This window comes from Saccopteryx leptura, chromosome 2, assembly GCF_036850995.1.
Source record: "Saccopteryx leptura isolate mSacLep1 chromosome 2, mSacLep1_pri_phased_curated, whole genome shotgun sequence".
In the NCBI taxonomy this organism is placed as follows: Eukaryota; Metazoa; Chordata; class Mammalia; order Chiroptera; family Emballonuridae; genus Saccopteryx; species Saccopteryx leptura.
Window position 1 is genome coordinate 335,658,320 of NC_089504.1, and position 11,845 is coordinate 335,670,164.

At 47.4% G+C, this 11,845-nt stretch overlaps 1 protein-coding gene and 1 non-coding gene across 2 annotated transcripts; one reads left to right on the plus strand and one right to left on the minus strand.

Annotated features, from left to right (window-relative positions):
* Positions 1-4,212: 4,212 nt before the first annotated feature.
* On the plus strand, positions 4,213-11,782 carry DHRS13 (dehydrogenase/reductase 13). Its single transcript, XM_066363686.1, has 5 exons — positions 4,213-4,502; positions 4,593-4,711; positions 6,809-6,932; positions 7,113-7,424; positions 10,906-11,782. The coding sequence occupies exons 1-5, from the start codon at positions 4,376-4,378 to the stop codon at positions 11,298-11,300; spliced, it is 1,077 nt and encodes a 358-aa protein (XP_066219783.1). The 5' UTR covers positions 4,213-4,375; the 3' UTR covers positions 11,301-11,782.
* On the minus strand, positions 10,397-10,472 carry TRNAP-AGG (transfer RNA proline (anticodon AGG)). Its single transcript has one exon. It is a non-coding gene; the product is annotated as a tRNA-Pro (tRNA).
* Positions 11,783-11,845: the final 63 nt, after the last annotated feature.

The window sequence follows — 11,845 nt, forward strand, 5'->3', positions numbered from 1 at the left end:
AAAAAAAAATGTTAAAAATATAAAACATTCTCATGTATTACAATCCATTCATTTCCTACCACTCGTGTTCATGGTTGCGGGTGGCTGGAGCCAATCACAGCTATCTTCTGGGACAACACCAGATTTTTATTGGATAATGCCTAACGTACACAGGTCTTATGGCTCTCACAGAATTACATTTTAAAATATGTGACGTTCATGGCTCTCTCAGCCAAAAAGGTTCCCGACTCCTGTGCTAAGGGAAGCTGTTATGTGGCTTTGTGAGTGATTCAAGGGAGTTTAGGTGGCTTGATGATCAGATTCTGAGAGTGTGCAGGTCACTGCTCTTATTGGCTCCAAAACCAAGATATTAAATGAGCTAGCATGAGACCTCTGCATTCTGGTCTAGAGCTCTCACCTAAGAAGTTGGGGGCTCCCTTTTATTCCAATTATTTGCTGTCATATTTTACTCATCTATTCTGGGAGAAATATCACCTGGTTCTGTCCTTTCCCTGTTAGCCTTAGCTGGGTGCAATTTATTCAAGTACCATTTTACCTTCCTCTGTGCCTGGCCCTTGCCAGGATTTGGATTTTTGTTTAGATCATTTGCCATAAGCAGTCAACAAGGCAGATGTGGTTTCTGCCTCTTGGAGCTTAGAATCTAGTGTGGAGAAACTTGTTGATTTAAATGTTTCGAGAACGTCATGAAGGAAAAAGAAATCCATTCTCTAGACCCAGGTGTGACACAGGTTTTTTTACTTCAACCACCACTTCTCTACAACAGCAATTCCTCAGAAGATGAGTCTAGCGCATTACCTTAATTCTAAAGCCCTGAGTCCTTTTGTTAAATCAAATTCCAACCTTTTGGCCCTGGCCGGTTGGCTCAGTGGTAGAGCGTCGGCCTGGCGTGCAGGAGTCCTGGGTTTGATTCCCGGCCAGGGCACACAGGAGAGGCGCCCATCTGCTTCTCCACCCCTCCCCCTCTCCTTCCTCTCTGTCTCTCTCTTCCCCTCCTGCAGCCAAGGCTCCATTGGAGCAAAGATGGCCTGGGCGCTGGGGATGGCTCCTTGGCCTCTGCCCCAGGCGCTAGAGTGGCTCTTGTCGCAACAGAGCGACGCCCCGGAGGGGCAGAGCATCGCCCCCTGGTGGGCAGAGCGTCGCCCCTGGTGGGCGTGCCGGGTGGATCCCGGTCGGGCGCATGCGGGAGTCTGTCTGACTGTCTCTCCCCGTTTCCAGCTTCAGAAAAATACAAAAAAAAAAAAAAAAAAATTCCAACCTTTCGCCTGGCCTGTGGTGGCGCAGTGGATAAACCTTCGGCCTGGAATGCCAAGGTTGCTGGTTTGAAACCCTGGGCTTCCCTGGTCAAGGCACATACAGCAAGCAAGCAATGAACAACTAACATGAAACAACTATGAGTTGTGACTTCCCATTCCATGCTCCCCTTTCTTTCCTGTCTCTGTAAAATCAATAAAGTATTTTTAAAAATTCCAACCTTTCTTCCTCAAAGACCTTACATAAGAAACTACCCAGGAAATTTTTCCTGAAGACAGTCTCTGACTCCTACATGTCTATCCCAACACTATTCAAGTGAGTAGTACCTTTTTGCTTTGGGGGTGAATGCATTTGTTTCCTTAATATTCCATCCCTCACCTCATCCCACAACATCTATAATTGAACCCTGGATCTACAATACAGCTAAATAGAAAACTTCCCTGGGAATCTGTGGTCTGCCCCCAGGCTTCCACCCACCTGTATAGCCCCTGCCCTAATAGGCCTCTTGAACTCCCTAAAGACAGAAACAAATATGTTGTTCAGCTCCATATTTCCAAGGCTAACCACACTGATGGGTACACCATAAGTGTCAAATAATGGATACTAAATTGTACTGGATTTTAGGTCCTTCTGGCAACTCACCTGGCCAGGATATCCTTGCTTTTGCCTCTCTAGCTATTCCCATCACCTTATCATCATAGTCGCTTACTTTGAGTGATGGAGCTTAACCCATTTATACCACCTGTGAGAACCATTCCCACAGAATTTCCTCCTGGAAGTCAGATAAATGTTACACTTTCTCTTCCTGCTTCCCTTCAGAAATTGGGGTGAGGGGGCAGAGACAGAAAGATACAAACTAAGGAAAGTGAATCCTGACAGCCCTTAACTGATACTACCATGTTGAACACACTGTATCACCTCCTTGGCCTCTGTGAGAAGAATAGGGAATAATCCTAGAAGCTGAGGATAAGAATAAAAGGACTTACCTGACCAATGGTGGCGCAATAGGTAGAGCGTTGACCCTAAAATCACCAGCTTGAGCATGGGATGGTCAACATGATCCCAACCAAGGTCGCTGGCTTGAGCAAAGGGTTGCTAGCTTGGCTTGAGCCTCCTTACCCCGCCCCATCAAGGCACGCATCAAAAGCAATCAGTGATCCATATCCACGCATGCTGCAAATGGCTTTTTCCAGTCTACCTGAATCATTACCAGCTAGAAGCAGCGGTCATTGGGACTTGGACATGAGCTGCAAAGTATAGAATGGTGACAACAATTCCAGTGCCATGCAGACTTTTCCTGTGGGGAACTTTCCTGGACTCCTGCTCCCTGTGACAGCTCCTAACAGACTGAACTGTGGTTGGGGTGCATTTTTCAGGGATTTGGCATGGTGATGGGGCCAACTTGGACTTGGGGAACATGTTAAGGACACTACTCTTTTATGGATTCTTGCTGTATTGGCCAAGAGTTTGCTTAAAGGCTTTTAATCACTGTAAAAAAAATAGAGGACTGGATGAAGAAGATGGGGCACATATATACCATGGTATATTATTCAGCTAGGAGAAATGGTGACATCGGATCACTTATAGCGGAATGGTGGAGTCTTGGTAGCGTTGTGCGGGGTGAAATAAGCGAATCAGAAAAAAACAGGAACTGCAGGATTCCATACATTGGTGGGACATAAAAGTGAGACTAAGAGGCATGAACAGGAGTGTGGTGGCTATGGGGGGTGGGGGGAGGGAAGGAGGGAGAGGGGGAGGGGGAGGGGTACAGAGAGAACTGGATGGAGGGTGGCGGAGGACGATCTCTCTTCGGGTGACGGGTATGCAACATAACTAAATGACAAGATAACCTGGAAATGTTTTCTTTGAATGTATGTACCCTGATTTATTGATGTCACCCCATTAAAATAAAAATTTATTTATTAAAAAAAAAAAAAAGCAATCAGTGAACAACTAAAGTGACATCTACAAGATGATGCTTGTCATCTCCCTCTTTTTCTCTTGCAAAAAAAAGAAGAAGAAAAAAAGCCTGACCTGTGGTGGCACAGAGGATAAAGTATTAACCTGGAGTGCAGAGGTCGCTAGAGGTCGCTATTCCAACCCTGGGCTTCCCTGGTCAAGGCACATAGGAGAAGTAATTGCTGCGAGTTGATGCTTCCAGCTCCTCCACCACCACCACCACTTCTCTCTCTCCTCTCTCCTCTCTATAAAGTCTTGAAAGAGAGAAAAATAAAGAAAAAAAGAGGGAGGGAAGGAGGAAGGGAAGGAAAAGGAAAAAAGGAAGAGAAAGAAAAAGAGAGAAGAGAGAGAGAGAGAAAGAAGGAAAGAAAGAAAAGGGTTTGTGGAGGGCAAGGTATCTAGGACAAAACAAGCTCAGACACAAGAGCATTCATGTACACAAGCTTCTCCAGAAGCGAAGGACTCTGCTACACACTGATACCCATAGGGCTCACACACACACCCTGTTAACCCCTCCTGCAAGCCTTCAGCTAGAGAGCAACACACAAAGAACAAGTACAATAGATGTTCATTAAAGCACACACACGCAGAGACTACAGATGCGTGTACACACCTGAAGGAGCTCTCAGCGACATGGAAGCAAACACATAAAAGATGCAACAGAGGATCCAGAGGCACGAACACAACCTGAAGGGTGATCCCAGGACCCATGAGCATGTTGAATACTAAAAAAAGCATTCACACACACGCTATGTGGATGCATGTACAGACCTAGAGAGCATTCCAAAGGTGTCGGTGCACACACTTCACGCAGTTCACGCAGGCAAACACCTAGAGGGCGCTCCCAGGGCCCAAATGTACACACGCACTTAGAAGGTGTTCATCCAAGCACACATCCAGGGGACGCAGACGCACGCCTAGGGGGCGCTCGCAGTGCCCCCGCGCGCACACGCGCGCGCGCGCGCGCGCACACACACACACACACACACACGCACACACACACACACCCCTGTTTTGCCTCTTGCCAGCCTCCGCCACTACCTCCGCCTTCCATAAATCGAGGCGCTCCCGGCGCCCTTCCAGGACCCTGTGGGGTGGGTCGGCTGCTACTGGGCTGGGATCCAGAGGCGCGGGATCTGAGCCGGAATCCCGAGGCGCGGCCAGCATGGAGGCGCTGATGCTGGGTGCCGGGTTGTTGCTGGGCGCCTACGTGCTTGTCTACTACAACCTGGTGAAGGCCCCGCCGTGCGGCGGGATCGTGAGCCTGCGGGGCCGCACAGCCGTGGTCACGGGTGAGTGCGGGCAGGCTGGTGGCCGGGAGGCTGGGCGGAGGGGGCGGTGGCCCGCCTGGCTCAGCTAGGCTCCCCCCCGGCTCTCCGCAGGCGCCAACAGCGGCATCGGAAAGATGACGGCGCTGGAGCTGGCCCGCCGAGGAGCGCGCGTGGTGCTAGCCTGCCGGAGCCGGGAGCGCGGTGAGGCGGCCGCCTTCGACCTCCGCCAGGTGAGGAAGCTCAGGGGTGGATGGGACAATGTACAGAGAACTGAGACACGGAGACACCGAGGAGCAGAATGGCTCCGGGGGATTCAGTCAGTGGTGGGATTTAAATAATTTAACAACCGGTTCTCTGCCCTAATGACTGTTTTAAGTATAAAAAATGATAGGCGGGAAAGTAGTTTATTACTTCATTCATTTAATACTTAAATAAGGACAATAAAAGAGGTACACAAAACTAGATTCTAAGAGATTTAAAATATGAATTAAAAATATTAGATAATACCTGACAAAAAAACAATAAAACTGTTATTTAAGATATTTCCATTATTGCTTATTGGTTGACATCCTCACTTGTAATTTTTTTCACCTATGAAAGGAATGAACATTACTGTGGGTGCTTAGAATATGCTGTTGCACAGATGAACGTTAAAAAAGAGTAAGGGCCTGACCTGTGGTAGCGCAGTGGGTAAAGGATCGAACTGGAACACTGAGGTCACAGGTTCAAAACCCTGGGCTTGCCTGGTCAAGGCACATATGGGAGTTGATGCTCCTCCTTCCCTTCTCTCTCCCTTTTCTCTCTCTCCCTCTAAAATGAATAAATAAAATCTTAAAAACAAAACAATGTCTTTATAAAAAGAGAGAGGGAGAGTAAGGGATGTAAATTTGTGATTTCCACATTGGGCAGCTGCCCAGGCACCCACCTTACAGAGAACTCTGATTACAAGTGCCATTTGAACAACCAGTTCGTGGAACTCAACAAAAAATTAGGTTTTGGTTCTGCCGAACCAGTGGAAACCAGCTGAATCCCACCACTGGATCCAGTCCCTGGAAGAAGAATGCAGAAGAGGGAGTGCACAGGTGTTCTAGTCACACAGAAACCTGAAAGAAGCAATTGCTCTTCTAAGACGTTTAAGGATTCTTAGAAGTTATATTAATGGAAGACAGTAGTAAAAGGACCAGCAGGGGGAACAGTATATACAAAGACCCTGAGGCAAGAAAGCTTGTCTGATTTGAGAAACTGGAAAAAGGAGCATTTGAGATCTTGTTTCCAGGCATGTCATCAGTTTGGCTTAAATGAGCTTTTATGAAAATTCAAAAAGAAAGAAAGAAACTGGGAATAAAAAAGGACTAATGAGACTGGAGCAGATTATGGGGGAAAGAAGCCAAACAAAGGGGCCAGGACTAGGTTCAGCAGGTCCTTATAGACCTTATTGAGGATCTCAGATTTTATAGGGTGGGTAGTGGAGAGCCAACGAAGGGTCCTCAGCAGGCTCTGGACTGTCACAGCAGCCTCATGGAAACAACCTTTGGTGGCTGTGTGGTGTCTAGACTTGAAGGAACAAGGGTGGGTGAAAGGAGACCTATGAGAAATCTGTTGTAGATTTTAGGATAAAGCAGAGTAGACTAATAATAATAGAAAGTACCTACATAGTGCAGTGTGCCAGGAACTGTTCTAAGTATTTTACATATATTAACTCATTTAGTACTCATAACAACTCTATGAGATAGGTACTATTATTATTATTTTTATTTATTTAATTTTTTTTTTTTAGTGAAATACAGACAGACAGGAAGGGAGAGAGATGGGAAGCATCAACTCATAGTTGTGGCTCTTAGTTGTTCACTGATTGCTTCTCATACATACCTTGACCAGGGCACTCCATCAGAGCCAGTGACCTCACTCAAGCCAGTGACCATGAAGTTATGTCTATGATCCCATGCTCAAGCCTGCAACCCCATGCTCAAGCTGGTGAGCCCTCACTCAAGCCAGTGACCTCAGGGTTTCGAACCTGGGTCCTCAGTATTCCAGGTCAACCCTCTATTCACTGCGCCACCACCTGGTCAGGCAAGATAGGTACTATTATTAAGCTTCCCATTTCACAATGAGAGAACTGAGGTCCAGAGAGATTAAGTATCTTGCCCAAGGTCACATTCTAGTAAGAGGCATAGTCAAGATATACATCCAGAGTCTACGCTTTACCCACATAATTCTACTGCAGAGGGGTGAATCTTAGTACTAGTAGGAAATAGACTCTCAGAATGTGGTCCCTGGGGAGAGGAGAGAAGTGTCTGGTAACAAGCCCAGTCCTTGCTACTTCACAGGAGAGTGGGAACAATGAGGTCATCTTCATGGCCTTGGACTTGGCCAGTCTGGCCTCCGTGCAGGCCTTTGCTACTGCCTTCCTGAGCTCTGAGCCACGGCTGGACATTCTTATTCACAATGCCGGTGAGAGGCAGCAGGCCCTGCAGGGGGTGGTGGGTGGCTGGCTGTCCCTTCCAGCCCAGGTGTTGCTAGGAGCCAGTAGACATTTGGGAAGGATGCCCCCACCACCATCTCACAGACAGGGCTACCAAGGCCTGTGTGGATCTCTCCGGAGCAATTGCTTACATCTAGTCCCTGCCCCAGGGATCAGTTCCTGTGGCCGGACCCGCGAACCTTTTAACCTGCTGCTGCGAGTGAACCATGTTGGCCCCTTCCTACTGACACATCTGCTGCTGCCCCGGCTGAAGACATGCGCCCCTAGCCGCGTGGTGGTGGTATCCTCAGCTGCCCACCAGCGAGGGCGCCTCGACTTCACACACCTGGACCACCCGGTGGTGGGCTGGCGGCAGGAACTGCGGGCATATGCCAACAGTAAGCTGGCCAATGTATTGTTTGCCCGAGAGCTCGCCACTCAGCTTGACGGCACTGGCGTCACCTGCTATGCAGCCCACCCAGGTGAGGTCTGGCTCTTCGGCTGCTCTGCTTTGCTATGATTCCCTCTCCTCCATCTACATCCCATCCTGTGCTCTCTCAGCCACTTTTTTTTTTTTAATTTTTTATTTATTCGTTTTTAGAGAGAGAAGGAAGGAGGAGCAGGAAGCATCAATTCCCATACGTGCCTTGACCTGGCAAGCTCAGGGTTTCGAACCAGCGACCTTAGCATTCCAGGTTGACGCTTTATCCACTGCACCACCACAGGTCAGGCTCCCTCAGCCTCTTATTGAGCTACAGAATCTCAGAGCAGGAAGGAAGCATGGTCCAAGGAGAGACCTGTTCCTTGCTTATCTTGGAACCATGCTCTCTTTTGTCTGGGTTCTTGCTTTCACACCACCAGCTGGATGCTGACTACTGGGTAGGGTATGGCCATGAGTAAGGCCCAGGTTCTCACCCCAAGGAGCCATTCATGACTGGACTGACTATAATATAATGATAATGAGGATGATAGCTAATGATTACTTTTTATTTATTGATTGATTTTAGAGAAAGAAGAAGGGAAAAAGAGAGAGAAAAATATAAATTTGTTGTCTCATTTATGCATTCATGGTTGATCCTTGTATGTGCCCTGAATGGGGATCGAATCTGCAACCTTGGCTTATTGGGAAGACACCATAACCAACTGAGCTACCTGGACAGGGCAATGATTACTCCTTCAAGAAGCATTTACTAGGGGAGGTGAAGAGGGTAAGCTTTTACTGAATACTTACTATGTACCAGGCATTAATCTCAGTACTAGGAATATAGCAGTGAACAAAACAAAGACCACATTCTTGTAGAGTTCACATTCTAGTTTAGGTGAGGAAGAGATCACTAAAAAATATCTACAATGGCAGGTGGTGATAAAGTGCTATGGAAAAAGATAAAACAGGTTAAGGGGAATACGAAATGACTGGGGGTGCTATTTTATCTATGGCAGTCAAGCAAGGCATATCTGAAAAGGTAAAGTTTGAATAGAGGCCTAAAGGAGATGAAAGAATGAGTCATGTGGCTTCTGGGGACAAGAATGTAAAAAACAGAGCAAATAGCAAGTACAAAGCCTTGAAGCCAAAGTGCCTGGTGTGCTTGAGAAAGACCAGAGAGCCTGGTGTGGTTAAAACAGAGTGAGAGGGGAAAATAGCAAGAGATGTGGTATAGAGATGGGCAGGGTCAGCCAGGGTCTGGAGGTCCACTCTAAGCATTTTGGCTTTTAGTCTGAATGAGTCAACTGATGAATAAGACCCATCCCTGCCAGTAGACCTACTTTAGCCTTTGGAAGGAAAAAAGGAATTTAAGTTATGACTAATAATGCTTATTCTTCTCCTCTGAAGCAACAGGGACGTTGGCTAAATCATTTCAATTCTGCAAGTGGCATAAAATCTGATTTTTCACTTAGATCAGCAACTGATCCTCAAAATGACTTTGCTGAATGCAAAGAACTAGCAATTGGTTGTGGAAACCTTGCCTTTTAAAACTGCTGTAATATTCACTTGCTCTTCCACTAAAAGGAGCACTAATGAGCTCCGGTTGTAGCTCATTATGTTATGTCTGACATCAGCTCTGACCCAGAATTAGTAAATATGGACACTGTATTGGCAGCTGCAGTAGTTCAAGAGCACAGTAATTCTGTAGGAGGCCAGGACACAGGTCATTTGGATCTAGGACTCCTCGCAAGTGACAAAACATCTGCTGATAGTGTACCACTCAATAAAGAAATTAATGTTGCCTCTTCAGACAATGAAATGGAGATTGTGGTAGTTCGGAGACATGCAAGGGTGTCCATCCTCAAGGAGGTATGATTCAGAGTGTCTTCGCGGAAACATGGTTCTGGCACACTGTATGTTAGCAGCCAGCAAACACAGCCATGGACTGCTGGGACTCCCTAGTAGACTTGAGCTTCAGCTGCAGAAGTTGTTGACCTTACCTTGGATGAGAATAGCAGATATAAATACCTACATTAATACAATGTCACCATGTTTACTCTCTACTGTCCCCTTCCACTTTCTCCTCCTCGTTGTGACATAGAAGTCCATTGTCATAGTTTCAGCCTCAGAAACAATATAGTCAAAAACCATGGAAAATTGCTCCCCTTCCTTTTTTCTCTTTTTCTTTTTGTAAATTAAGGGAAGTCACTTAGGAAAAAAGAAAAGGAAGCCTGACCAGGCGGTGGCACAGTGGATGGAGCATCGGACTGGGATATGAAGGACCCAGGTTCGAAACCCCAAGGTTGCAGGCTTGAGCACAGGGTCACTGGCTTGAGCGTGGGATCATAGACATGACCCCATGGTCGCTGGCTTGAGCCCAAAGGTCGCTGGCTTGGGTAAGGGGTCACTCGCTCTGCTGCAGCGCCCCCCCCAACCCCCGTCAAGGCAATCAATGAACAACTAAGATGCTGCAATGAAGAACTGATGCTTCTCATCTCTCTTCCTTCCTATCTGTCTGTCCCTATCTGTCCCTCTCTCTGACTCTCTGTCTCTGTCAAAAAAAAAAAAAAAAAAAGGAAAGAAATAAAAAGAAAAAAGTGACAGTCACTCTGTCACTGCCTTTAGTGAACAGGTTACAGGATAACAAGATCTGCCCAACCCATATTACCATACCGCAGTTTAGGTAGTCATTGCCTATGGCTCATTAGTAATTATTATTAGTAGTTTTATTATTATTATTTTGTAATTTTTCCAAAGTGAGAAGTGGAGGGGAGGCAGACAGACAGACTCTCGCATGTGCCTGACCAAGATCCACCTGGCATGCCCACCAGGGGGCAATGTTTTGCCCCTCTGGGGCGGAGCTTCATTGCAATGGGAGCCATTCTAGCACCTGAGGCAGAGGCCATAGAGCCATCCTCAGCACCCGGGGCCAACTTTGCTCCAATGGAGCCCTGGCTGCGAGGGGGGGGGGAATAGAGAGAAAGGAGAGGGGGAAGGGTGGAGAAGAAGCAGATGGGCACTTCTCCTGTGTGCCCTGGCCGAGAATCGAACCCGGGACTTCCACACCCTGGGCCGACGCTCTACCGCTGAGCCAACCAGCCAGGGCTCATTAGTAATTATTAATAGTGATAATAACCACAACTAATCTTTATCAAGCCTTTATACACTCCATATCTCTATAGTCCAAAGGAATGGCTGGTCTACCATAGGTGTAAATAAATGTTTTCTGGTTAAACAAAGGAACAGGACTTGAGCTGGAAGAAAAGATGGAGAGAGACAGAATTGTACCAACCTGGGGACACAGCATGAGCAAGATCTGTGAGATGGGGATGTACAAGGAGTTTGGAGGCAGAGGCTTGCTGTTGGAAATGCGTGAGGTCACCTTGTAGGGACCCTGAGTGCTCAGTAAATATTACCTTTGTTTCCCTGGAACTGGGTGGACTCTGTTCCCCACTCCCTTCTAGCCCATTTTTTTTGCAGCTCTTACCCTGGACCATCATCCACAGTCCTCCTCAGTCCTTCCTTTCTCTTGTCCACAGGGCCTGTGAACTCAGAGCTGTTCCTGCGCCACATTCCTGGATGGCTGCGCCCACTTTTGCGCCCACTGGCTTGGTTGGTGCTCCGAGCACCAGGAGGGGGTGCCCAGACTCCCCTGTACTGTGCTTTACAGGAGGGCATTGAACCCCTCAGTGGGAGATACTTTGCCAACTGCCGTGTGGAAGAGGTGCCTCCAGCTGCCAGAGATGACCGGGTGGCTCACCAGCTGTGGGAGGCCAGCAAAAGGCTGGCAGGGCTTGGGGTGAGGGAGGATGCTGAATCCAATGAAGACCCCCAGCCTGAAGACCCAGGGACCCCATCTTCTCTGAGCAGTCCCCACCCTGAGGAACCCACAGTTTCTGAACCCTACCCCAGTCCTCAAGGCTCATCAGACTAGTCTATCACACACTGAATTTGAGTTACAGCTGTACCTGAGCCCCAACCCTCCTAACCCCCAGGTTGGATGCTTTCTATGGCACCTGATGGCCTTGAAAATCTTAGCTGTGTGCCAGTCCATGGCCTGGCCATTGAGGAGTTTGCAATTTTTACGTCCATGGTTATTTTCTGGGGCTTCACGGTATGCCTGGCAGGTTTTTTTTAGCATAAGGAGGAATTAATGGGTTATTTTTATTACTATTATTTTTATTGATTGATTATTAGAAAGGAAAGAAGACCGAGTGAGAGAGAAATATTTTTTTTTTGTTGTTGTTGTTGTTCCACATTTATGCATTCATTGGTTGTTGTTTGTATGTGCCCTGACCCAGGATGGGACCCACAACCTTGGTGTGTGGGGAGGATACCCTAACCAGCTGAGCTAGCTGGCCAGGGTAGGTGATTGTTTCTTCCTGAGAATGACACAGTAAACTAACTTTGAGAGGATGTGTGTATGTAATGTGCGGCACAATTTCTCAGGAATTTGAATTTCATACTTCCAGGCCCCAC